The 26229-nt window shown below is 49.2% G+C and overlaps 11 protein-coding genes across 11 annotated transcripts; 6 read left to right on the forward strand and 5 right to left on the reverse strand.

Annotated features, from left to right (window-relative positions):
- Window positions 1-358: 358 nt before the first annotated feature.
- GNI_093450 (hypothetical protein) lies at window positions 359-1048 on the reverse strand (the record flags this gene model as incomplete). The annotated part of the gene is made up of 4 exons (XM_011132621.1): window positions 359-418; window positions 457-838; window positions 878-939; window positions 980-1048. Coding segments are annotated over 4 exons (573 nt in total), but the record flags the coding sequence as incomplete, so codon positions are not given.
- A 62-nt stretch (window positions 1049-1110) lies between these two features.
- Window positions 1111-3723, forward strand: GNI_093460 (hypothetical protein; the record flags this gene model as incomplete). The annotated part of the gene is made up of 1 exon (XM_011132622.1): window positions 1111-3723. The coding sequence occupies one exon, from the start codon at window positions 1111-1113 to the stop codon at window positions 3721-3723; it is 2613 nt and encodes an 870-aa protein (XP_011130924.1).
- A 53-nt stretch (window positions 3724-3776) lies between these two features.
- On the reverse strand, window positions 3777-5460 carry GNI_093470 (putative replication factor A, related protein; the record flags this gene model as incomplete). The annotated part of the gene is made up of 2 exons (XM_011132623.1): window positions 3777-5012; window positions 5212-5460. 2 exons carry the CDS (start codon window positions 5458-5460, stop codon window positions 3777-3779), a joined length of 1485 nt encoding a protein of 494 aa, XP_011130925.1.
- Window positions 5461-5485: 25 nt separating this feature from the next.
- GNI_093480 (hypothetical protein) lies at window positions 5486-6910 on the forward strand (the record flags this gene model as incomplete). Its single annotated transcript, XM_011132624.1, has 1 exon — window positions 5486-6910. One exon carries the CDS (start codon window positions 5486-5488, stop codon window positions 6908-6910), a length of 1425 nt encoding a protein of 474 aa, XP_011130926.1.
- Window positions 6911-7026: 116 nt separating this feature from the next.
- Window positions 7027-8751, reverse strand: GNI_093490 (hypothetical protein; the record flags this gene model as incomplete). Its single annotated transcript, XM_011132625.1, has 1 exon — window positions 7027-8751. One exon carries the CDS (start codon window positions 8749-8751, stop codon window positions 7027-7029), a length of 1725 nt encoding a protein of 574 aa, XP_011130927.1.
- Window positions 8752-9277: 526 nt separating this feature from the next.
- On the reverse strand, window positions 9278-16015 carry GNI_093500 (putative Sec63 domain DEAD/DEAH box helicase; the record flags this gene model as incomplete). The annotated part of the gene is made up of 1 exon (XM_011132626.1): window positions 9278-16015. The coding sequence occupies one exon, from the start codon at window positions 16013-16015 to the stop codon at window positions 9278-9280; it is 6738 nt and encodes a 2245-aa protein (XP_011130928.1).
- A 263-nt stretch (window positions 16016-16278) lies between these two features.
- GNI_093510 (hypothetical protein) lies at window positions 16279-16818 on the forward strand (the record flags this gene model as incomplete). Its single annotated transcript, XM_011132627.1, has 1 exon — window positions 16279-16818. One exon carries the CDS (start codon window positions 16279-16281, stop codon window positions 16816-16818), a length of 540 nt encoding a protein of 179 aa, XP_011130929.1.
- A 78-nt stretch (window positions 16819-16896) lies between these two features.
- Window positions 16897-18443, forward strand: GNI_093520 (UDP-N-acetylglucosamine pyrophosphorylase; the record flags this gene model as incomplete). The annotated part of the gene is made up of 2 exons (XM_011132628.1): window positions 16897-16914; window positions 17007-18443. The coding sequence occupies 2 exons, from the start codon at window positions 16897-16899 to the stop codon at window positions 18441-18443; spliced, it is 1455 nt and encodes a 484-aa protein (XP_011130930.1).
- Window positions 18444-19649: 1206 nt separating this feature from the next.
- GNI_093530 (hypothetical protein) lies at window positions 19650-21728 on the forward strand (the record flags this gene model as incomplete). The annotated part of the gene is made up of 1 exon (XM_011132629.1): window positions 19650-21728. One exon carries the CDS (start codon window positions 19650-19652, stop codon window positions 21726-21728), a length of 2079 nt encoding a protein of 692 aa, XP_011130931.1.
- A 316-nt stretch (window positions 21729-22044) lies between these two features.
- Window positions 22045-23958, forward strand: GNI_093540 (hypothetical protein; the record flags this gene model as incomplete). The annotated part of the gene is made up of 1 exon (XM_011132630.1): window positions 22045-23958. The coding sequence occupies one exon, from the start codon at window positions 22045-22047 to the stop codon at window positions 23956-23958; it is 1914 nt and encodes a 637-aa protein (XP_011130932.1).
- Window positions 23959-24238: 280 nt separating this feature from the next.
- On the reverse strand, window positions 24239-25678 carry GNI_093550 (hexokinase; the record flags this gene model as incomplete). Its single annotated transcript, XM_011132631.1, has 1 exon — window positions 24239-25678. A coding segment is annotated over one exon (1440 nt), but the record flags the coding sequence as incomplete, so codon positions are not given.
- Window positions 25679-26229: the final 551 nt, after the last annotated feature.

Genomic DNA, 26229 nt, shown 5'->3' on the forward strand with positions numbered 1-26229 from the left:
CCCCCTCGGGTAGTAGTGCCCCCCCTCCCCCCTTCCGGAATCGTCCGCCGCGGAATTGGAATGTTACGAAATATATGAATCTTTCATCGTCATATAACCATTCGATTGGGTGATCATTTAGTGCCTTTCTTATGCATTGTACCGCAGCATGTAATTCATCATTGTCCAATGGGTTTTGTAAGGTTTCTCTATGGTGGGAATAGATATAATGAAGCTATCGCGCTTACGATAAAAGGCCCACTTCGTTCTGGCCTAACGAACATTGTAATATTGCTTCTTCTATTCCATTCATATTCCCACAAGATTTTTTCAATGTATAGATTAAGATTCCAAGCCTTTGCGAGTATCCCGCAGGTACCATGCTCGGCCTTATCACCTTCTTCTTCTCCACATTATCTTGTATTTTAATCGATTTTTTCTAATCAAATATTAAATGTCAAAATGATCTAATATTACCATACTTGTCTTCGAAAACCACTGATCAAGCAAACCACCGGATTCTGCAGCTATCCTGATCTTCCATTCCATTTCCGGCGACAGTTCTGCGGTGTACACAGATTCGCATGGCAAATCCAAGTAAGATACAACGCTAGTAGTTCTAAGTTGAAGATATTTTACGGCCTCGCGAGTATCTAGCGGTAATACTTCTCCTCGAACCTCCTTAGTAGACACCGGATCTCCGGTGGTAGCAACCCAGAACAATGGGTAATACTTAGAACTTGCAGCTTTGGTCTGAGCCACCTTTGGAGGCGGAGCTTTTTTTTTCGGCGCAGCTTTCCTCTTGACAACCGCCTTCGCGGAGTCGTTTCCAAACAACGGATCTATCGCCGCTTTAATACTACAGCACGTCATATTACTTCACTGGGTGCCGTTTTACCGATTTACAGCGGCAGCATCCGAACCAATCACTTCATTCACTACTTTGAGCAAAACTACAAACTACAATCAACACCAATTAACTTAATATCACTCTTATTACTGCTTCAGATAGGACAGCTTGATTGCATTGCTGGGCTTTGCGCTCATACTGAGTAACGTTAAGAATCATCGAATTTATTGCGCGATCGATATCGTTCGATACAAACACACGCACTTTTTGGGCAGCGCCGGATGAAGCTATTTTTGTTAGGTGTTATTGCTTCGGCTGCAGCTGCATCAGAGGACGAATCTGGTTATCAAATTGTTGACTATGAATTCGACGATGCTACGGAGGACGAAAGGTCCTTGGAAGGGACCGGACTTATAGCTGATGTATCAGGAATGGACCTTGTGCTGTCAACGGCGATCAACCAGGCGGTGTCTTCCACCCTGGTCCCTGTTGTAGGACTAGCAGGCGGTTTTGCTAGGAGCGCTGTTGCTTTCTGCGGCAGTTTGTCGGCACTGAAACCAGATGCGATGTTGCCTGCCAGTTTCTATGGTACCGTCCTATCGGTCATTCAAGGCTTCGCTGATCCTGTGACGGGCCGCGTTACCACTCCCGTGTCCATGGATGCATTTTTGGAACGGTTGAGGCTCGCCTTGGCTGAGCAATCCGTTGTGGATTTTGACAGCTTCAAGCGCGTCGTGGATAATTTGAAAAAGATTGTGATCCTGTATCCTTTCGTTACAACCGGCGCATACTTGACTTACCTGTCGCAGGTACTGTCAACTATGCAAGCCGTTTTGGCAGCCACCAGCTTGCCCCATCCGACTCTGATGCCGGCGACCATCCCGCTCGCTCCTCACACGCACAGTCTTGGCACCATCCCAGGCGCAGTCATTCCCGCAATTAATATCAGCCCCACCAATCTGAATCCACCGAACGTTGGTTTCACCGGAGCGCTTGATGGCGGAATTCTCGGACAGCTGGTCCATGCCATGGACGCCGTGAAGAATAACGAACTCTTGGCTCATTTGGGCGGCGGCTTCCGACCTGATATAATCATGAACGCTGGCCCCAAACTACTTGGCTTGAATCAATTGAAATCTCCAGTATTCACCGGGATTAATGCTTTGGGTGCTCTCAACGCTATCAAGGCCAGTGCAACGGGCAGTTTATTGTCCCCAATCTTCCATGAAGATGTTCAGGAGGAAGAGGCCCAAGGTCAGAATGCCGAGCCCTCGCCAGATCTCTGGGGCCCAGTTCCGGTTGAAATGGGTTCCGATTCCTTCTGGGACCCCAACTATCTTGATGTTGATATCTCACGGACTGTCGACTTGGATAACGCAGGTGGCAGCCACCCCGTTGATCACGACATTCACCGCCACACAGTCGTTCGACCGAACATCGTCAATGTTGGACCGGCCTACAGCTCCGCTGGTGTGAAGCCATCATCGCCGACCGATCAGCAGCATACTACTCAAGGAGAGGTGCAGAACACCCAGGGACTGAACACCCAGGGACAGAACACACAGGGGCAACAGTACACCACTCAGGGCCAGCTGCACAATACTCAGGGCCAACTGCACAACACACAGAGTCAGTTGCACACGACCACTGGAGCCGACCACACGGTGGGCCGGACTTCGCTGTGGAATCCCGCGACTGGATTGCACTTGACCTACCCGACCATTCCAACTTGGCCAACTGTGGCGCCACAGACTGTCGCTGCCACCCCCGCTGCACCCACGACCGCGCCGGTTGTCTCTCTGCCTCCATTCCACCTGTTGCACAGATTCCAGATCAATCCGAACAACACGGCCTTGGGTCCACTACTTGCGGCAAAGGCCGCTTTTGACAACAAGATCGGACAGATCATGGCACCTATTGTTGCGAACTATGCGGACCAGCCAATATTGGCAAGTCATCCGTGGTTCGTTCAGCACATGCTCGGTCACGCGGTCCCCAATGATCAACCCGCTCCCACAGTGAAGCCGTACCCGCCCACTACCACCAAAGAAGTGGTAGCGCCGGTGACTCAATCTGGACCCATCATCACTGCTCCAAACGGCAGCCCGTACCTCCATCCGTTGTGGGCAGCTTCGCACCCTGGCGGACTTGTGCATCCTAGTGGTCTTGTGCATCCAGGGCTTGCGCACCCACTTGCTTCGCAGCTGGCGGTTAATGGAACGACTGGATACGTACATCCTCTGATTGGTTCGCATGTCGGAGTGGCGGGTTCCCTTCATCCACTGGCTGCTCAAATGGCCACAAACGGAACCTGGGTACATCCTCTGGCTGCTGCAGCCACGGGCGTCAACGGCTTTGTCCCCCCCGTCCTCATGCACCCTGTCCATCCAGCGGTCGCCGCGATTCAGAGCAACATTCAGGCGAATGGCGGCGCGATTCATCCTGTGATGGCAGCCCGCCTTAACAACGGAGTGACGCACCCGTCTTTGCTAAGGGCACAGGCGATGGCTAACGCACTGCAATTAAATGAAGGCGATGAAACACCCGCAAGTGAAAGTGAGGAATTTATTTGGAGTCTTCCTGATGCATCCGTTTATTTTCTTCAGCGGCTTGACCTTATGAGACCTGCGAGAATGGCTCCTGCTACCTTCTTGCAGAGGATCAACAAGACCATCCAAAGCATTGATGCATCCGGTGCTCTGTCGCTGGTGACGCCGAGGCAGTTCGTCCTTGCAGTCGCCGAGGCGGTTGAAGAAATTAAAGAAGAACTGAGTGAACAGCAATTGATAAATGTGAGCTTACGCGTGGATGAGGCATTGAAGGGACCGTTCCCGCCTTTCCCGAACATCTTGGGCCACATCCATAATGTCGTATCAGAGAAGCTCGGAGCTTAATGCTTATTTTTTGAATTAACGGCAACAGACAAGAATTGTTTGTTAACAATGGTCTAGCTATCTATTTTGATTCTCTTGTTTTGTTCAGGTTGGTTTTCTGAGTAGATAGTCCTTTTGTTGGACAAGTCTTCGAAAATGTCAGGCATGAATTCGTTGATGGTTTTCATAGCGTTGGCCGCGAAAGCGTTAGGTACGTAGGGGGTGGCAGAGCCGACGGAGAGGTTGACCCTGAGTTGGTTGTTGTAGAGGTCTTTTCTGGCGCGTATGATGAAGGTGTAACGTTTCCAGATGGGTGCATATTCGCAGATTTCCTTGATGTTCATGTCTTGGTTGCCTTCATCGATCATTTCTTTCATTTGTTGGGGCATTTTGCCTAGGAGTACTTGCGCGACATCGGAGAAGACGCGTACGTTGACGTTGGAGGCTGATTCGTCTGAGAGCGCGACGCTGAGACTCATTTTGGGAGTGGACTGGGTGCCTTGGCAGCTTGGGCAGGCACCGGCGTCGGATATTTTTTTGTTGCATTGGATGCAGGCGAGGTAGATGAGGTTGAGTTTTTGGTCTTCGCGCGGGTTTCTGTACATCACGTTGGATATGAACGCGTGTATTTTGAATATGAGTCCTTCGTCGGGGAGGCCTTCGGCTATCCGGGAGTGCATGCCCTGTAGGTCTGTCTCCAGAGTGTTGCTGCCGAAGCCCTGGCGGCCGGTCATAGGGAAGGAGATGTGTGTGAAGTCGGTGGCGCTGGCGTGTTGCAAGTACCACTGCCGCAGTTGGTCGGTGTCGGGGTGCTGGTTGACTGTGATTTCTGATGACCTGACCGTCGACGCTTGTTTGCCCAGGCTGCTGGCCTCGGAGGCGTTGGGGCCCCGTGGTTTGCTTTCCTTTACCTGTAGGCCAGAAACGGCGATTACGTCGCCGACCTCGCACACCGTATCCGAAGCCAAATGCCCCCACACCGAAATTTCCATTTGGTACTGAGTGGTGTCCACGACCTGGATCGTTCGCACGTCCGTTGTCTCGCCTGTCCGAACCTGCACCGACCGGACTGGTTGCATCTCGTGCACTATTGCTACTAAGTTACAAATGAAGGGAAGTCTTTTGGTACTCAGCTCAATCGATCGAAGATTCGTATACACGATATTCCGCTCCGTCGGAATACTTTCCTCATTCTCAGCCTCATTCAATTCACACTCCGACGTGTCGAAACTCAGCTCGTAGTTGTGCTCAATACCATTCGAAAACCGCTTGTTGGCTACCACGATCTTCCCTTTACTCATCACATACACCTATAACGACCTCATTTCAGCGCTCTGTGGTGTGTATTCTCGTTCTGTGCGCTCCGTCTTGTGCTTCTGTGCGTTTCGTGTTCTGCTTTTCTCATTTTGTGTTTGTCGATTGTGAGCGCTCCACACCCTGTGAGCGCTCCACACACTGTGAGCGCTCCACACACTGTGAGCGCTCAGTGTGTGGAGGATGTATTCTTACATGTCCTTTTTGCAGAGGTTCGAAGCATTTGTCGGCAGCTGAATTCCAGAACTTGCAATTCATTTGGGTGCCTTCCGAGTCAACGATAGTGCAGCTGAACACGGATCCTGGTTTATTAGTACGCTTGTTTTGAAAGGTAGTGAGGGGTGTTTTGTCGACTACACGGACCTTGATCTGAAACCTGGGTGTGTATGAATTAAGTGTCTTAAGTAATGCATATTCATTGGCTGCGATCGAAGGCCTCTTCATGGCTGTTAATTTGGTGCAATGTTCGATGGCTGAGTTTAAGCCGCGCGAATTTTATTATCACTCTTGTGAAGCGGCAGCTAGTGCCCGAGAGCGCACCACACTCCCTTTGCACTATTATTTGAAGCGTGGGGATATTATCGCCTTTAGGAGAGAGTTGCGAAATGGTTCATCTCCATTTGTTCAAGATCAATATGGCCATAATGCTCTAGATCTAGTGTTGACAGAGATTGAGAAGTTGTTGGTGACTGGTATTTGTACAAGCTTTCCTATTGATGATCTCATATCAGCCATCAAAACAGAGGCTCTACTCCCAGCCAAGTTTTGTATTGAGGATAAGGACGAATTATACCACGGACTCTACGCTCAACATGAAAGAGCTTTATACCGAAGTTTCGCTGATGGTAACCCCGAATTTGTCAAGCCAAAACACGAACGAGAACGAGTTTTGCCTTTACTACATCAAGGCTACCCACTTTGCCATCAGGTTCGACCACCCCACCCTGATACGATAGGACCAGATGGACCTTTTAAGAAAATAATTATGGATTCTACAGAACGTATAGATGATCGAGAGGATGATAGGTACTCAGACCATAGGTCTCATAAGAAGCGAAAGGGCCATCGCCATGGTGGGAGAGACCACGACTCGAGAGACTACGACCATGATTCTGTGGATAATTTGGAAACGGATGCTTCGAAAGAGGACATGAACCGGCCTGACGGGGATATGTCGCCCGAGAATGCTGTTATGATTGCGGTGGCCGACTCTCTGTCACGTCCTTTATCGAATAAGATACGATTAAGATTAGAGAAGATGATTCGAAAGTTGCGTGTATACTTGGACCTGTTATTAGAATTGTCGAGTTCAAATGCTTTGCTGAAAGCGTCTATGGATCGACGAGAAATGGAACAGGATCTGATCAACAAGCATGAAGCTGGAGAAAGTGGTGGAGATCGTAAAGCGGTAAAGAGTGGTGTTTTGGTTGACTTGACTCTGCCGTATTTGTACGTGACATTGATTCGGTTATTACTCGAGATATATCCTTGCGCTCCTGATGGCGTGGAATGGCGAGCAACCTCACCCACTGACATCCGTGTGCTATGTGGCATGATCTGTAGACTCGAATTGGCCGGCCACTACATCATCTTGTTCCTTAGCGATTTCGCGTCAGGCATGGCGAAACTGCTACTTACTGTACTAAGACCACCGGTCTCCAACACCGATCTGTTCGCGCCCAAACATATGGTCCTACAGTATCTCATGCACATGGCCTTTGTCCTGGATGTACCAGAATTGTTCGACATCATTGCCAATTCTTCGCAAGCACATAAACTCATGCAAAATAACCCCTTCGATTGGAACTCCACTTACGAAGACCTCCAAGCCGGACCTAAAACTGATGTGATACAACGGTATATAATACTCCTGCAAAAACTGTTGGATACCTGACCACTTATCTGACCAACGGCGATCCGAGACCCCACGGTCCAACGGCGGTCCGAGACCCCACGATCCAACGGCGGTCCGAGACCCAACGGTCAAACGGCGGTCCGAGACCCCACGGTCTAGAGTTCCGTGTCTTTAGTCCAGTGGCTAAGTATGTCGGCCATTATTTGGGATTGGCGAGTGCGTTCTTTGGCGGCTGCTTGGGTGGCGAGGTCGTCCTGGTTCTTATCGCCGAAGCGGATGTAGGCGATAACGGCCTTGGTGACATTGACGAGTTTCGTCACGGCGCCGGCGCAATTGTTGGCTGTGTCGGGGACGGGTGGGACACATCGGTAGCGGTCTAGGAACTCGAGGAGGATGGCGTAACCAAGTTCATAAGTCTCATGTCCTACGTCGTCACCCACTGCGTAATACACTGCGTCCATGACAGCGTCCACATGACCGGCGACAGAAGGCGCGCGGTCCCGGACCAGGGTTTTCAGCAAGCGTAGTGCGCGTAAGCGCACCTGCAACGCCGTATCCGTCTTGATTGTCTGTCCACCACCCATGTCCAACACCTTCACGAAACTTTCCTTCGACTTGGCGATATGACACAACTGCTCCACCGACAAACCACTGACAGCCAAACGGGACACACCAGCTTCCATCTCTCGCAACGCCGCCTCCATCTCTTCCACCGTGGCCCAGTCCGGACCCTCGCCCATGGTCGCGTTCGATACCAACCCGGCCGGGACATTGGTCATACTGTGTTCGCCTACACACTTGTCCGTACCACTTGCATCCGTACCACTTGCATCCGTACCACTTGCATCCGTACCACTTGTTGGGCCACTGAAAATCGGCAGTACATCCTTCCGGTCCCAGATCGTCTGGAATTCTTGAGAGAGGTCGCTGTGAGGCACGGATATGTTCGTCCGAACGGCGTGTATCGTAGTTTGAGCATTTCTTGACAACTTATTCATCGGTGTGTGTTTCAGAATATTGAGAAGTTCCATTAGGTATGGAAGGAAACTTTCTTCGCCGCAAACTTCGTAGGGCTCCTCTTCATACTCCATTTCAAAGTCATATTCCTCTCCGTCAGCCGGTGTTGTTCCCACGGTTGTTTTATCGTTGGCTTTAGTTCGTGCGTCAATTTGCAGGATTCTTTGTGCCAGCATTGCGGCATAAGTGTCGATAGTAGTCATGACTGTCTCGTCTCTCATATAGTAGGTGGAAAGCAAGCTGGCAATCCCTTCCAACATGGTCGCGTCCACCTCCTCCACCACGGTTGTAGTAGTCGAGTCCAGGACGCCGTCTGGCGTGCTGGAGGTGGGACTTAGTGGGGCCTCTGCACACACCATCTCATGTGCACCGTCTTGGACCCGGTACTGGTCCAAGTACTGGTTGGAAATTCTAGTGATAACCTCGACAACTGCATCTCGAACAATTTGCCATTGTCGGAAAGTCACATTATGGTCGGTTATAGATTTGTTGAACCTAGGACTTATGTTGGATAGGAAAGCCAATCGGCGATCCAAAGGAGACTCTATAACTGGGATGAGACGTACAACAGTCTGGGGAGGGACAAGCTTGCTTAGACTCAACAGCATCTTAAACAAGTAAGAGTGCTGGGGATACTTCTTGTAGTCTTCAAGTGCGCTCGTGTACAAGGACAATGTCGCACCAGAATCAGGACAACTTAAGCTGTCCACGGTGGCAGCCAAGTTGTTCATTACACTCTCTACCACCACGGGCCTCGTTTCTATCTCCTTCCTCATTGCCATATATATCGGTTTCACATAACGACCGATTAAAGCCGAATGCTGCTCATTCCGACTAGCTATCACTGCCGCCACACGATTCATGAGCATATCCGCCAAGCTGTCCTTCTGGGCCTTGTCCGTACTCAACAATATTTCACACAAAAAGTTACTAGTAGACGGTAGACACTAAAGCGGACGTCGAATCACAGAGATTAGGGCAATGGGGTTTAGGGTTTAGGGTTTAGGACCATAGGTTAACACCACCGGACATAGGTTAATACCACCGGACATAGGTTAATACCACCGGATCGGTGACAAGTGACGGGGTGAGCAAGTTCAACCACCTTGGGTTAGATTACAGGCAAATCAGCTTTGGCTGCTTGAATGATGAATTCTGTTGCTGCTTCAAGAGCTGCCGCCCTTACATCAACGGTGAATTCTTCTTTGAACGAATATTTTAAAGCGGTCATCAATTCATTCATAGGCACACTTTGACCTGATGCCAATAGTCGCGCTAAATCCTTATAAGCCATACATCGATGATCCTAGAGCAAATTTGTTGTATGGTGTTGTTTGGTTACTTTGTCTTTATGTTCTGTGCATGTTTTGATTAATCCCAGTCCCATTGTTATAAAATTTGTATACTGATATCGATGTGCTGATCAGCGTCGATGTAAGAGTCAGAGAGGCAATATATTCTTGCATCGAACGTGTGCGGCGATCGAAGCGCATCTGGAATATTATCGAGCGAAATACTGATTTTCGTCTCTGTACCCTTCATGAATACCTTTTGGATGCCCAGGACTCGGTTCTCAGAAGGTATTCCGACAATCACCCACCATTGTTCCTGCTTTTCGATGGGGAAATATGGGGCCCGAACTGGTCCGACAATTTCGTCCTCATCCAGGTCTCTTTGTATGGTAATGTTGACAACAGGCGCTGTATCGTTGGTTGTTATTCTAAGAGTCAGAATATCCGAAGCTGATGTATCCCCCGAAGCTGATGTATCGAGGTTGATTACAATAACTGGTAGAGCATTGCAACAGTCGGCGATATCGGCAATTTGGTCTTGAGAGAAATTAACCTGGTTGAAGAATTCATTTCTGACGTCATCCTCAATTGCGAGCAAGTCCGACGCTGCAATGATTTTATGTTTGGCAGCAACCTTGATTTCATTCGCACTAAAGTACGGTAATTGGAGCAAGCTTGATTGTCGAATCAACATGCCTTGTGTGATCATCTGGCATAGTTCAGCAGTAGCCAAAATGGGATGTAGCCACTGTGAGGAGCTTAAAATGTCAACCAAAGCATGGCATGACCGTTCAGCGAACGCCAGCAAATCGGTCAAATCCTTTTGCAGATCTGGCGTAAGAGGAGCTCTATGTAGATGGGCGGTCAGTAGAATAGTAGCCTTAATTTGTGGGTCATTGAAATCGATTGCGGATCCAGTATCCTGTATCCGCGATATTTCCAGCTCTGACCAGAGCTGTTTCAGTAACTCAGATTCGCTTTGTCTTATTTGTACAGAATCACGTACTTCTTGAGAAGAAGTGATGGCCATTAATAACTGCTTGTGTTTACTGTTCGTTGTTGTAAGCTTGACGAAGCCTTCAATAGTTCCTGCTCGAAGCGCATAAAACACAGCAATTAGACCTAGATTTGTTGTACTTAATGTAATATCATCATCTTCCACCCTAATACAACCTGCGTTCTGCAAGTTATCGCACGCTTTCTCAACCATTTCCGAAACGTATTCCGAAACTAACTCCGGCTTTACATCCCTCAGTCCATAGTAATTCGGGTTCTTGAACAGCCGTCGGTACGCGAAGGTCCACGTCAGCCAATCTATCGACTCTTGCTTATTCGTAATGGTGCCCGTTACTATTTCAGATAACACGTGATCCGCCAGAAACAAATCTACATTTGACTCCAAAGGCAAAGGCTCAAAGATAGACCTCCGAATTTCCTCGTGCTTCGACGGCTTACAAATAATCAAGGCGTTGCAAACATCCAAGCTATCTGTTTCTTGTTGCTCAATGTTCGCTAGACCTAATATGCGCATCAACATTTCTGGCTTATAATGAGCCCGCTTCTGACCATTCCAGTACTCCGTATCCTGTACTATTACCAACTGACAACTTATATGCAATTCGTACACCACAGGATATGTTATGGCCAGCACCTGGACCATTCTATTGCGATACATACATATTACCAATGACTTCTCCAACTCAGTCATGCCTTCATGCAATAATCCGACTCCGAAACATAGGATATCTAATAAAACACGTTCGCGAACTAATTCCCGATTTATCTTGTCTTCCTGCTGCCCTGCACTCTGCTGCCCTGCACTCTGCTGCCCTGCACTCTGCTGCCCTGCACTCTGCTGTCCTGCACTCTGCTGCCCTGCACTCTGCTGCCCTGCACTCTGCTGCCCTCCTTCCTGTTTCCCTGCACTCTGGTGCCCTGTTTGTTGTTTCCATTGTTTGATGTGTTCCTGTATGAAGCGCTCAATGCTGCTTTGGTCAAACTCTCGTCGGTACTTGGTAGGCCGGCCTTCTGCGGCGGCGTGGAGCAGAATTTCCACACAGATCTGTCTTGCCTCTTTTCGGTCGGTGCTCACAACAATTATTTGATTCGTTTGCGCGCGTCGGATCGCATGTGCTATAATGCTGTAGGACGCCGCTAGCCGTCGCGCGCGGTCCGGAATATCGATGCGGTTGATCGACAGATCTAGCGCAGTCGCTCGGACGGTAGGATGGAAATTAAAACAGTTAGCCGCACTTACACCCAGCCAGTCAGCCACATCAGCGGCATCCGCAATGGGTGCTCCAAAGGCGGCAATTCGCAGCCTTGGCAGTTTGGCCGCAGTCGTTTCGTCAGTTGCTTGAGCGTTGGCCTTCAGCAGCTCAGACATAAGCCTCATTCGCGCAATACCAATCTCCAAGTAACTACCAATTTTGGAGTCAGCAATTAGCTCGATCGATTCGACTATAAGCAACTGGATCTTTTGCAAAGCTTTTCGTACCCTCCAGCGCCTTGATACAGCTTCCCAATGGTCCGCTCTGGCAACTACAATGTGCGATTTCGCCAATAAGCGTGCATCCGCCCCCAGATTACCTTGTAGGCGATTAACCGTCAATCCTAAACCGCCTTCGAAACGTTCCTTCCACCAAGTGTACTTAGAGGCTGTGGTCGATTCTAATGGTGATACACATACACACAATGGTTGAGTCGACTCTGTGCACATCCGTAGAATAGTCAGCTCCTGTAAAGTGTTACGTCCGCTAGTCGGAGGAGCGCAGATAAGGATGTTTTCATCGCTATTATATACGGCGCCAAACACCTGTGATTGTAGAGGGCCAAAGTATCTTTGATTTTTGAACAACTTTTCTGTCGCCTCAGGGAAGTTGATTCCAGAAGTCGGTGTCGGTTGCATCCCAAGGAAGTCTGTGGGGGTAGAGTTCTTTGCAGGGATGATTAGATCTCGAAATGAGACGGGAAACACGCGTTCGGAGCCTATCCATTTGTCGCTAATTACTTTGATAAAGTAATTCGGGCTTCTGGGCTCATCCAGAGGAACTGTAAAGGTCATCTGATGCTCTAAATCTACCTCAGATCCGCGTAAAATAAAGGTGTCCGCGAATAATATTTTGGAGCAATCGCAGTTCTCAACAAATATCCAAAACATTTCCGCGCTTTTATGGACCTTCCGGTTCCACTCAAAGCCAGCCAATATTGTAAGGTCAATCTGTACAAGTGATGTAGTCAAAGGTAGAACAAAGCACTCAACATTCAGTCGCGGAAATCTAGCGAGCATTTGATGTACTCGTTTGCCCAGCGCCTGATTCTTAAGAAGCTCTCCTAGCTCGCCTTCGGTGAGTGTAAAGTACCGTTCCCATGCGATATCCCGAGCTTCGAATCGTCGTAGGTCTGCTAGCGAAAGGACGCCAAACTGCCTCAGAGGTGACATAGATCCCCACATTCTTCGGTCGACGACTTTGGAATAATGTAGGGCTAGCTCAGCTGTTTTCGCCCAGTTTCTTCGCAATGCTATTTCGAATATAGCCCTCATTATGCGAGCGGCATTTTGGGCAACCAATGCCATGTCGGCTTGTAATGCAAAACCGTCGAGCTTTAGACAGCTGATGAATGATTGTAACAGGACGTTAATCTTGGTGCTAGATTCTGTTAATTGACCTTTTATAGGCACGGGTACCTTTTCTACACATTTGGCTAACTCTGTCTTTTCTTCGGGGCGAACGGGCACGCGTTGGAATTCGGAAGCCAATGAGAAAATTCTAAACAGTTCTATATCATTAACTTCCGGCGTTAAAGATTTATTTAACGCGGCAACAGTGGCTGGTCGAAGATAGTATACGGAAGCCGCTTTACCAAGTGCGGTTGTTTGTACCTTGCCGCTGACTTTATCGTAATTAACCAGTCGTAGTGAGTCTAGCAGTACTAGAGCTGCATGAACCAAGTCCAGGCGTCTTTGTGGCAGTGTTATGGTGTCGCTTTTGGGTACTTTGTACAAGTGGGGCGCTCTGGTCATGCGGATAAATAAGTAGGTATATAGAAGCCAATGAGCGGCTTCAACTCGGTGTCTGATATTTCCTAGTACAACTTCTGCATTGATCAGTTCTGGTAAGGCCCCCATCATCTGTGATTCGACCGGCAGTTGTTGTGTGGTTAAGCTAACGTAATATTGGAGTTGCGATTGCTGGGTTATAATAATCCCTTGGCCAAAACGGTCGTATGGAGGACGTCCCGCTCTACCCATCATTTGAACCACGTCCAACGGCGGCAGTTCTGTCCACTTTCCCAAATCCGGGGAATATATCTGAGTGCCCTTGATGATTACTGCGTGTGCTGGTAAATTAACACCCCAAGCCAATGTAGCCGTTGATACAAGTACCTGTATGTGTCGATCTGCGAATAAATCCTCCACCAATCGTCGGTCCGATCGTTGCATACCCGCATGATGTATTGCGAACCCGGCAGGAAGTAAATCCTTTAAATCATTTGATATCACATTGCCGGCTTCAGATGCTAGAATTTCCTTGGTTGCAGACTCTTCGGAAAAGAACCTAACAATAGAACCATCTTCGAAACATTTGTCGCGCAAATACTTCGCTGTTCGCGCAGTTTCTTTGCGACTATGGCAGAAAATAAGAACCTGATGTCTACCAGCAAATTCCATCATGCGTTCATGACATACTTGATTCATAGCGTCATACCGCTTCAAAGAACTCTTAGTCTTGATACCAACAAAGCTCTGGCGTAAGGGCACCGGTCTATACTCAGGACCGAAAACAAACAACCCCTCATCCAAAGGCACACGAAGAAAGGCAGCCACATCTTCACTATTTGGCAACGTTGCCGATAACCCGACCAACCGAATCACTTGTCCACTGTTTTCGTATTGTCGGAATGCTCTTGATACCAAAGCCTCCAACACCGGCCCGCGCTTGTCATGTAACAAATGCACCTCGTCGAATATCATCAACTTGACCAATTGCGTGTAACTCCGCTCTCCTGCCCGACGAGTTATCACGTCCCACTTCTCCGGCGTTGTCACAATGATCTGCGTCTCATTAATCTCCGCTTGCGACAGGTTAATATCACCCGTCAATTCGCGGACCCGAAGACCAAGCCCCAATGAATCCAAACGCTTCTGGAACCCAGACACCTGCTCCGCTACCAAGGCCTTCATAGGAGACACATACACGATCTTAAAACGGTTCAAGTCGCACACGTAACCACCCGACGCACCTTCCGACCCAGCTGTAGTGCCGGTAGCAGATGTAGTGCCGGTAGCAGATGTAGTGCCGGTAGCTGATGTAGTGCCGGTAGCTGATGTAGTGCCGGTAGCAAATGTAGTGCCGGCGCCAGAACTAGTAGCCGGGGCCCTGATGTTCGAACCACCGATCTTCTTTACATAGCGATTGATCACTTCCAATATGCACATCATTGCAATATTGGTCTTACCCGCACCCGTAGGGGCGCAGATAAGCATGTTCACGTCCGGTTTTTTGGCCGCTACGTCGCTGACGACTGACTGGATAGCATTGAGTCTTTGCACTTTGACGCTGTGGAAACAGGGGAGGGCCCAGGACGGGAGTACATCGTCAACGTTCTTCAGTTTCTCCGTCCCTGGTCCCTTGTCATGATGTGGAATAATAATCTCTTCATACTCTTTAGCGGTTACCCGTTCCGTGCCCTGGGGTAATTTTACTTCGTCTACGCCCAGCAGCTTGTCTTCTACCGGGAAAGAAAGGCTTTCCAAGTCTAGGAGGTCTACGCTGGGTTGCAGGTGGGCCAATTCCGGGTCCGTTGCGACTTCCGTCTGGACGCCACTCGGTACGGAAGCTAGGGTGCCAGAGGCCGTACCAGAGGCGGACAGAGTAGTCATTTCATTTTGTCTAGTAACTTCCGCAGCTTCCACTTCCGCCGCTTCGGCAAAGACCCGTTCCTTGTCCTGGACGACTTCGCTTGCAGCAATTTCCTCCAGCACCTGTCGGCCCATAGTGCTCGTGCTCATGGTGGTTTCGATGGCCTTACGCTCAGCCACAGTCTGGGCCTGTCCTAGACGAGTTAGGTAGACGACCCTCCACCTATTGTGGAGTAGTTGCACAATAAAGTCAAAATGATCTAAGCCGATGCAGTCAACCAATGCCGCCTCGCATTCCTGAAGGTCAGGTATGGTGAGTTTCTGGAGAATCTCCTGTTCCATTGGTATCAGATGAAGGGTAATGTCGGCATCTGAAACGATATTCAGGTCCTTTAACCGTCCTTGCAGCCAATGTGGTGTTATAGCCTGCACGGATAAGGTCTGGTCCTTCCGCGAGTTCATCATAGATATGTCAAGACCTGTGTGCAGAACATCCTCATCAACCACCGCCTTCTCCTCCACTATCACGTCTCCCACCACATCTCCTAGCACCTCTACCTCCTCCTCATCCTCCTCCTCCTCATCGTCGTCATCCCCTTGACTATCGCTTTCAAATACCACTGCCACTGCCTCGTTATCACCCCGTACAGCAGCGCCTGCCGGTGCCTCACCGATTTGCTCCAAAATTGTGTCTAACCGCCGTTTTTTTCTCTGACGACCAACACCTATTTCAGTCCTTAAAGTCACTCCGTCCGTTTCCACCAAACCACGAGAGCGACCCGCTGCTAGCAATTCTCTCGGCAATCCCGCAATCATCGCCTTGTCTCCTAATCGACCACGCAGACGGCCCACCAGACTCTCCGGCTCTCCTGTAGGCTCATTAGTGGAATTAGAAGGCCCTTCACGCTGCAGAACCAAATTGGAATTATTCTTGTACTCAAATTGCTTGAACTGCTCAAACGCTTCAGCCATATCCACTCCAATAGAATTTACCTCCCCCCTCCGATTTTTACGACCCAATAACAACCGCCCCGTGGCCGGCGGTAAGTGCTCGTGGCAACTGACCCACGGGAAATAGCTCAGACGTGTTTTTATCCTCAACCAGTGACCACATTAAACTGGCTTTCGGCTACACCAGCACGATGAGAAATTATGGGGTCTTTATCCCGCTCTCTGAGACCATGGCGGTTAAATAAAGTCGAGAACAAATTACAAGCAGCCGAATTAGCTGGGAAATGAAGTTTGTTAAGCTCATCAAGAACGATTTGGTCGAAATTGAGAACGGAGGAGACTTGGAAAATATTGCTGATAGGTACCTACACTGTCTTCGGTTCATCAAACACAATACATTCCGCGCATTTATTTCGCGCGAAAGGTGTGTGCACACACTTTCTCAAAATGGCCTAAAGAGAATTAATTGCATGCAAGGTTCCTTTAGACTAATGTTCAAGAAGAAGGGCTCTGATGATGTAGTATTTGAAACAAACGCCAAGTATATAATGTTAACGGGTGTGCGCGGGCAATCTGAAACTAACCTCCCTCAAGTTTTCCTAACAGTGGATCCCAGAGTGGATAAAGGTGATGATGAATCTGAGGTGTGGGACAACTTGGAAATTGAGCTTGAGAGTACCGATGAGGCTGAATCGTTGATGAACAAGATAAAGGAGTTGATGAATCAGTACAAGGACGATCTGGAGGGTGGCAGCGGTGACAGCAGCAGCTCTGATAGAGAGGCTGGTACTGGGGACGAATTTCTGAATAGCCTTATGGCCTAGTTTTCGGGAAGGAACATTTCTGGGGGGTGATAATTGTTTTTTTTTCTGAAGCTAGTTTAGCAAAGTTTACGAGGTTTAATGGACAAGTTTAAGCAAGTAAGATTCCTGGGCTCCTTCCCGTTATTGGGGGTTGTATGAGAAGATGTTGTGGATGAGTTAGGCGCAAGAGGTTGTTCGTTTGTCTGTAGGAGTTGAAGGAGAGAAAGCAGGAGGCTTTGTTAGGTTACCTTGGGTCGCTGGAGGAGAAGGACCAGGAGTTGATTCGGAATCAGTTTGAAAAGCAAGGAGTGGAGCATATTTTTGAATCATTTGCGAAAGCCGTTAAGTATAATGAAGGCTTGACTGAGGCTAGTAAGGGGATGGAGATTATTCCTCCGCCCTTGTTGGATCATGCGGAAATCATGAATGGGTTTACTGACCCGAAGGTTCCGGTAAAGACACTGAAAGTGTCGAGCCTACCAGAAAATTTGCGTGACTATTTGCGCGAGGTGGGTGAGTGTGCTTTAAGGAACGGTGAGGTTGCTGTGGTTATTGTTGCTGGTGGTCAAGGTACCCGTCTTGGATACGATGGCCCTAAAGGTGCGTATGTGATGCCTCTTCCTTCGTCTGCAAGTATCTATGAAATTTTGATGAAACGAATCGGTGCTCTGAACAAATTAATGGCGCCAACGGAAGGCGAACAAAAGTGTGTGCCAGTGTATGTGATGGTCTCTCCGCAGAATGAAGCCAAGACCGAGGAGCATTTTAAGGCAAATGATTATTTTGGATTGGATCCTAGGAGTGTGAATTTTTTTGCACAAGCCACCATGCCTTCTTTTGATAAGAATGATGGTTCTGTGCTATTTGAAGACCCTCTCACTCTTACTCAAAACGCAAATGGTAATGGAGGAGTGTTTGCTGCTTTGAAATCCAGTGGCATGCAAGACGACATGGTTAGACGTGGTGTCAAGTACGTACATTTCCATGGTATCGACAACGTGCTGTGCAAGTCTGCGGAACCTCTTTTCATAGGTGCCTGCATTGCGGCTGGTGTCACTGCCGGAAATAAATGTTGTACCAAGTCCGGTCCACATGAGAAGGTTGGCGTTCAAGTCATTAAGAGAGTAGGTGACAAATACTTCCCTTCTGTTGTGGAGTATACTGAACTGAGCTCTGAACAAGCAGAGGAGAAAGATACACAAGGAAACTTGACATACTCAGCAGGCAACATTGTCAACCACTTCTTCCGACTTAGCCACCTACGAGAGATGGATCTCAACTATCACGTGGCCGTCAAGAAGGTACCCTATTATGACTACGCCGGCTCAAAACAATTAGTTACTCCGACAGAACCAAATGCTATCAAAATTGAATACTTCATCTTCGATGCCTTCGAAGCTGCTAACAATCTACTCGTCGTTGAAACAAACAGACCTGAAGAATTCTCCCCCGTCAAAAATGCAACCGGCACCGACTCACCCGATAGCGCAACCAAGGACATCTGCAACCTTCACACACTCTACCTCAAACATGCCGGAATACTTGAGGCAAATGACAACAACTTATACGAGATTGCACCAGGCGAAACCTACGCTGGAGAGGGCCTTACCAAAGCCACCAAATACCAAAAGCTTAACCAAGCTTAGGCGGTCGTAAAACTTGGGACCAAAAGGACTTAACTATTTTTTTCAAATTCTGGATCTCGTATGATGTGCGCTGATCTGTGGCGCGCTACACTACAATAGACTGGGTAGGCCAACGGCACAGTCCGCCTGACGCAAACGTTAGCCGCTGGATGTAAAGCCGTCGGATGTAAAGTTGTTAGATGTAAAGTTGTTAGATGCAAAGACAGTTTAATGTAACGGTAACACAACTCGTCACACAACCCGTAACTTCGTGTCATGCCGTTTGGTTCGGATGAGCCGGCACTGAAGCATGTCCCAGGTCGTGCGTGTTGTCCTAGGTCGCGAAACATCCGTCGCCCCACATTCTTTCAACACTCGATCTTTCGGGGCCCCACAGAGTCACCCCACAGAAGTGAATGGAACTGGGAGACGACGGTCCAGCACAGCCGACGGCTAACGTCTACACGGTAGGGGTCCCAGTCACTCGTTATGAAGATCTCGAGGAGACAGACATAGCCCTAGGCGTCGTGCATCATGCAACCCCTCCTCCCGGCTCCCTATGCGGTCCAGAAACTGTGGAGAGGTTTATTGCGCTCACGCTGGCTTGCATGGCCGCGAGGGTGGTCAGTAGCAGTCTCTCAGGTAAGCGTCAACTGGCATGGATCTCAACATTAATAATAACGGTGACCCTTTGAACAATGAGACCGTTTGGACGGTGAAACCGTTTGGACGGTGAGACCGTTTGGACGGTGAGACCGTTTGGACGGTGAAACCGTTTGGACGGTGAAACCGTTTGGACGGTGAAACCGTTTGGACGGTGAGACCGTTTGAACGGTGAGACCGTTTGACCAACCAATTACTACGATTGGTCGAATGAGCATAGCGTACGACGTGTCTCTTTAGTCGAAGCCCAGAAGGCTCTGGAGACGTCTCCGGCGACTACGTTGGCTGAAGCGCAGTCCCTTATGGTTCTGTTGCAAGCAAAACCACGGCCCCGGGGTCGCCCAAGGAAGCCGAACCTATCGATACAATTACGGCCCCCCGATGGGAGTGATGACGAAGGCGATATTTTGTGACCTCACGCGGGTCACTCCTGTTTCGGAAAGGGAGCGGCCCATTATTTGACAGGTCGTTCGCTGGATGAGTTGCCATTTGGTAGGTTATTCCGTTCATCCTCTAGCCCACCCGGTGAAGGTCAATCTTGGGGATGGAGACTAACTTTTTTAAATGTCAGGTGCTCCGGCTGGCGCCACGGCTCTTCGGGCAGCTTTGGAGGAGGGGCCGGTTGCACGCACTATTCTGCGCTGTCTGGCGTGCCTATCTACGGCGGTGGAAGGCAACGGCGTTGGATTTTACGCGAAGCAGGTGGCCCGCCTAGAGAAGGGCACGAACGCCCCGTCCCAATGGCCGGAAGCCCATTACTCAGAACCAAATTCATCAGAACTCCATGCGGCAGGGGACACCCATCTGCTAAGGGAGTCCCGTGCGCCAGGGGATGCTGAAATCCTACAAGCCTTTCAATGCGTTCCGGTAGCTCTTAGTACGTCTGGGGCGGGCAATGACAGCAATCCTGTGGTATCTTCAAAACGGTCAGAGGAGCTGGCTAAAAAACCGCCCAAGGAGCGGACGAATATAGAACGAAAGGGGTATAGCGACCAAGAGATGAGCGACGACCAAGAGATGAGCGACGACCAAGAGATGAGCGACGACCAAGAGATGAGCGACGACCAAGAAATGAGCGACGACCAAAAGATGAGCGACGACCAAGAAATGAGCGAAAAGGTAACCGAAGATGCGGACGAAGTCACCGCAAGTGGCTCTCAGTCCGGTGCTGAGGAAGTGAAACCAGAAGCCGACATGGACGCAATTGAAGAGAAGTCAGCGACCTCGGAACTTGCTCTAGGACCGGATGAGGATCAGGTGAGTGGTGACGGTCAAGAGAAATGTGACTTAGACTCTTTGGTCTACACATCAACTTCCAGTCCGGTGCTTGATGAGACCTTCAGGGCTTGTCTTCAAGGGGACGACGGTCATATGGCCAGGCTGGAGTTAATTACTGCTCTCCTGGAAATGCAATTCGTTAGAGACCGCCCGGATGTTAGGGCGTGTTTAGTCGCCCTTCTCTGCTACGACCTCAGCTCGAGATGGGCTCTCGCCGGTTGGTCTCTTAGGACCGGAGAAAAGTTAACTTGGCACGAGTGCCCGCTTTTAGAGGATCTTAATCCGACCGATCCTGCGGACATTAGAAAGGCCGGTAGCGAAGGCCTGACTGTCGTGCAGACCACACTAACTCCTAAACAAACTTGGACTGAACTGGACGCTGGGCTCAAGTGCTTATGGAGTGCTGTTCAGGCCCAAGGCCGAATTGACAGACAATATCCTGCTTGGATTGCTGCAAATCATGTGAAAGCTCCCGACTATTACACAGAACTATGGCAAATCATAGCTATAGTCATAATTCAATATCATCTGGATGAGCGCAAGCCTAGGTGCAAACAAGACAACAACAAAAAGCAAGACAAAAAGCAAGACAAAAAGCAAACCAAAAAGCAAGACAAAAAGAATCGTGAGCTGCTGCCGGAAGAAGAATCTGCCTATGAGACTGCTGTCAAACTGGCCACTGTTTACTTGGACTACTACGAGTCTGCCCAGTGCCCGGAAATAGCGCATATCTATTATCATTGGTTATTACCTGCTCAGATGATTGTTTGTTCTGAGTTAGGAAGATGCGACCCGTCCGAAAAGTGCGCAAAAATTGATGACGCGCATTCTGCACACGCGTGTGCGGCGCTGCTCAAGCACAGGTCGAAATGTTTGCGGCTGCCGTTAACGGAGCGTGTTGAGTCAATTTTGAGTAGTACACGTTATCACCCGTTGACGTCGTTGTGTAGAGTAGCGACAGGTGTTGGCGACAAAGGGGGTCACGTGGGTATAGTGACTTACCGCGGTATATTTGTTGATATAGAGGATCCGGATTTCTTTGGTAAAGCGAAACAATTGGGAATTAGTGGTCAAAACAAGCACATCCACGAGGAGTTGAGAGGCCGCCGAGCGCTGAGACGGGAGCATCGCGCGATGGCTAAGGAAATTAGCAAAGAAGCTAGCGTGGTTGAGAAGTTGGTGTTGCAAGACCAGCAGCGGCACCGCCAGAAACTCGCCCGTGAGAGAAAGCGGGTTGCGCGTGTCCTGGAGCAAGATGATACGGAATTGCGAAAGATGAAGACGTATGGAGGTTCGATGGACACTTCGGTTGCACCATATCGAGCTAAGAAGAAGCAGAAAATTGCGAAGGGTGGATCCCGATAGGGTGCAATGTGTTTCTGATGTTGGGACTCGTACGGTTCGCGTCCTATGTGGCATTAATCAATGCTTGGACACCGGCTGTGGATAAGTACCAAGGTGCCGACCGATATTGGAAACCGGTTATGTTTCACGCATCGGGAAATTTTACCAGCATTTTCCGAAGCCACAAACCTTTACTATTATTGCATGAACATATCTCCAGTAACCTTCCCATGAATTATAACCTTCCCATGAATTATATATAACCTTCCCTTGAATTATAACCTGTTATCTGAATTCTGTTATAACCTGTTATCTGAATTCTAATTCTGTTGTCTGAATGTTCCTTTTTGTAGAGCCTCATTCACCGCAGGCGTTAGGTGCACTAAATCGTTATTTCCCGGTCAAAGGACACGAGAACCGTTCGGTTCTAATTCGTAAGTCGGCGTTGGTTAAGAGCTTGAAATCAGGAAGGCAGATCGTGGCGAACAATAACGAAATGGGTGACGTACCAACCGTGCCCTTACGGTTCCTCAACCAGCCGGACCAGACAGGTTATGAGTTATGGAGCACGACGGCAGGGAAGCTGAGTCCTTTGTTTTCAAGGGGTTATACTCTGCCTGCTAGAGTTGGTAGGGAAATGACGACTTATCGAATAACTGACGACCTGGGAATGATTCATTGCAAATTTCTGGGAGCCGCTGGCGCCTCCATCAGTGGTCAATCCAGTGGTGGCGAGAAAGCCCAGCTGGGTCCGTTTAGTGCAAGAATTGTTCACTGGCTGAAAACTGTTCGTCCAAACCGGACGTTTGTCTGGTTGCTGGATCGAGCTACGAGGAAGCCCCACGATTTACATGAAGCGGCGATTTGCTGGCTGGATGAAAGTGACCAAATGAGTCTTGCAGAATACACTAGAAATCGTGCCCGCGAAATGTATAGTACCACACTTCGGTATGTTGCCAGACTCAGAGCAAATTTAGCCCACATTGTTACTGCCGAAGACACTAGCCCGTACGATCCTGATGCCTCCCACTCTAGCGGTCCTCGTAGACCAGCGTCTTTGCGACCAGATATACCTACCTTCCAAAAAAATGCCGCCAAATGGTCGTACATCATGCTTCGCGACTGGTATGATGATTTCAAGTTCACATTCGACATAGCTGTACAGCTTGTACACTTCCTGGAACGTCATTATTGGTCATTCGGACTCAACGCCTGCATGATATCCGAGGAGCTCATCAATCTATACGGATTCAAACTTTATATGCCCCACAACATGGATTCTTTGTCTGAGCTACGAGGACTGTTTGAACAAGGACCCATTCTCGTGACCAATGCCCCAGAGAATAAATTTAGGCGACGGCACCCCCTTGTACAAGAAAACCTTTCAACGGGTCCAGCGCTCTTGGATACAGTCTTCTCCGATGTTCCCAATGACCCCAAATCTAATGATTCCCACTCCGAATCTAATGATTCCCCGTTCGAATCTAACGAGTCCCGATCTTCTCGGAGGGAGATTGGTAAGGGTACCAGAGGTGGTTTGTTCACTGGGAGTTTGTTACATCCAATTTATGTGGCTCAAAATATAGAGTTGGATTTGGATAGTGTGCTGTACATCTCGCAGTCACCAATAAACTTGTGTCCTTATGGCCTACGGAGTGATGTATACGATCTACTTTCGGTTTTATCTGGACTATGGTTGGATAAGATTTATAGTGCGAATAAATTGCTGGGAAAGCCTGTGGGACCGAAGTCAGATCCATCTCAGACAAATGTGCCGACTGGTATGACTGCGGCCAATCTACTACAGTATGCTGATCTGTTGGGTAAGACACAAGTGTCACCCTGGAAAGAGGTGGCTCAATTCTTCCACCTAGTTCCGCAGTTCCTGACGTCAATAAACATGACGCCCTTCCTTAACGAGATTTTGGATGTTGATGATGACACAACCAGTCACATGATGCGATGCATCGGCGGAGGCGGGACCAAGACCCTTTTTGCCATCGTGGAAGAAGCCAAACAGCCCTCCGTCACCAAACGCCGATCGCGCTACTGGAAAAACGTCCCTCTCGTCAACGAAACCTGCTTCAATACACTACCACCACTCCAACTCACTCACTCAGAACGACTCTACCACCCTCAAGAACTCGTACACCAGTTCGACCCATGGCTACAACAATGGAAACATATCCTAGACGTCATGCACGCACAAGTAGAAAATCTCAAGATGCTTACACACTCTTGTGCTGCATAAAACACACACGTGTGTGCGTCGTTCTCGTCCTGTGGTTTAACCCAGTTTACCTGGCGGTGTGATTGTCTTACCTACTTGACCATAAGCCCTTGTGGTCCGTCATTACCCTCATTGGTTGTTTTTGTTTTTGGATCGAATTTGGTCAGTAAGAAGACTGTGTCCTGTTTGTTTGTCTGTCTGTCTGGTCTGTCTGGTCAGTCTGTCAGCCAGCCAGGAGTATCGTAGAGTCAGCCAGCCAGGAGTATCGTAGAGTCAGCCACTGAGTCAGGAACTCCAGTGGTCAGTCGTTGTGTTTCTGTTGCCAGAGACGTTCTGCTGGGACAGAAAAGTCAAGGCCGGGTTCGCTGGAAGCTTTGGGTGTAGCTGCGAGAATGGCTGCCCCAGCACCGCTACCATCAGTAGCAATGGTGACTTTGATGAGGTCTGCGAGGTCTTTGCCAACGGTTTTTTCAAGTTCCTGGCGGAAGTCTTTCTGGTACTCTGGATTTTTAGTGTAAACTGATCCGTCTATGGCGACTGTGACACCTCCAAGTGCGGGTTGTAGACGGCCAGTACGTTTAGCGAATGTTGCTATGAGACATGACATAATGGCGGCGGAACGACGGCAAGCTGCACGACATAGGTTGTGGCATATCTCCAAGACTTCCCAGGTAAGTTTAACCTCAGGCCATTCAAGTTGCATGCTAAGGGCGTCCCGTGTGTCGCTGAGTTCTTTGGTTTCGTCATAGGCGATGCGCATACATGCATGTGTCGTCATAGAGTTATGTGCCCAAGCCAATGGGGGTGCATCACATTGGAACACTTTGAGAATAAGGCGTCGACAGATCTCCGGTAAGTAAAGACCAGATACCATTTTCTCACAAAGCTGAGCACCCATCGGAGAACTAGCATCATCCACCTCATGGTCAACAATATTTCTTGGCAGTCCCTTTTTCAATGCACCAGCTTCCGTGTTGATAACTGAACCCTGATACAAGTATTGACGGGCATCTGGCTCCACATAGCAAATGTTCATGCCCGTACCGATAATGACACCCACTAGCGCGTCCGGATAGTCTTGCGGTCGAGTATAGGCACCAGCTATCAACGTCCCAGTTGTGTCATTTAAGACTGCCACGGCCTCGGCAGGCACGCTATTCCGGAGTAATGCCTTGTTCAATAATAATACGATGTCCGTGCCCTTCCGCACCACCGGGTCGTTAGTGCTCTGACCTGTCTCAAAACCTTTGCTCATTGACAGAGCCTCCGCACGGTCAATGCCCAACTGATTGATAGCAAACGAAAATGTAAAACCCACCTTATAGAAGGTACCCTTCTCGTCATCCTGTGAACGACGCATTAATTCCAATAACATCAGGGCAATGTGGTCAAATAACTCCGTAGCTGTAGCACCCTTGTCCATTAATCCACGTGGTAAATTCCCTTTCGTTGGTATCTCTCTTATATCTCGAGAGATCTGGTCCAATTCATACTTCCCGTCACCCTTTAGCTCTGTCCGAACACAGCGCAAATTCGTTCCACCGAAATCCACCGCGTAAAACACACCCGTCTCTGTCCCCTTAGGACCACCAGTAACACACGTGTCCAACATGTACAGATCCGACTGACGCGGATCCGCTGCCGACCTCTTACTCTCCAAACCCTGGTTCACATCCACCTGCAAACCACTCATCAATTGCTCACGCGCATAACGGTCCATTTCAAATGAATCCAGATATCTCTACGGAAACAACCATCAGAAATGGACAATACTGCGATCTGAAACGGCCTCTATCTGAAACGGCCTCTATCTGAAACGGCCTCTATCTGAAACGGTCTTTTTCACGAGAATGGTCCATGCCTCGTCGAAGATACAGACAACGTGCCCGGAACGTGCCCGGAACGTGCCCGGAACGTGCCCGGAACGCTCAATGTCCCGCATACCACCACAAACCATCGATCCCTACCGGGGGGCATCGACCCCACAAGCCCAGCCACTGTCTCTTACCTTGTGTCGGTCCTGTAAAGGTTCCCGAACAACCTGCTGGGGCTGGATCTGGGGATAGGGCACTGGATCCGACATTATTGGCACCACGCACGCACGAGTTGTGGGTAAGTCAGGGGAGGCCCAAGGGCACCCGCCCAACCCACCCAACGCGCTACGACGCATTGCTGGGGGTCATCTGAGTTGCAGCAAACCCGCATTCTGGAAAGGCGACTAAATCGGTCCATCTCCTATCGCACCTCATTCCAGTCTTATCGTATAGTATCCTGCAGGGGGTAGGTCTACTC

Source organism: Gregarina niphandrodes (assembly GCF_000223845.1).
Source record: "Gregarina niphandrodes unplaced genomic scaffold scaffold00018, whole genome shotgun sequence".
In the NCBI taxonomy this organism is placed as follows: Eukaryota; Apicomplexa; class Conoidasida; order Eugregarinorida; family Gregarinidae; genus Gregarina; species Gregarina niphandrodes.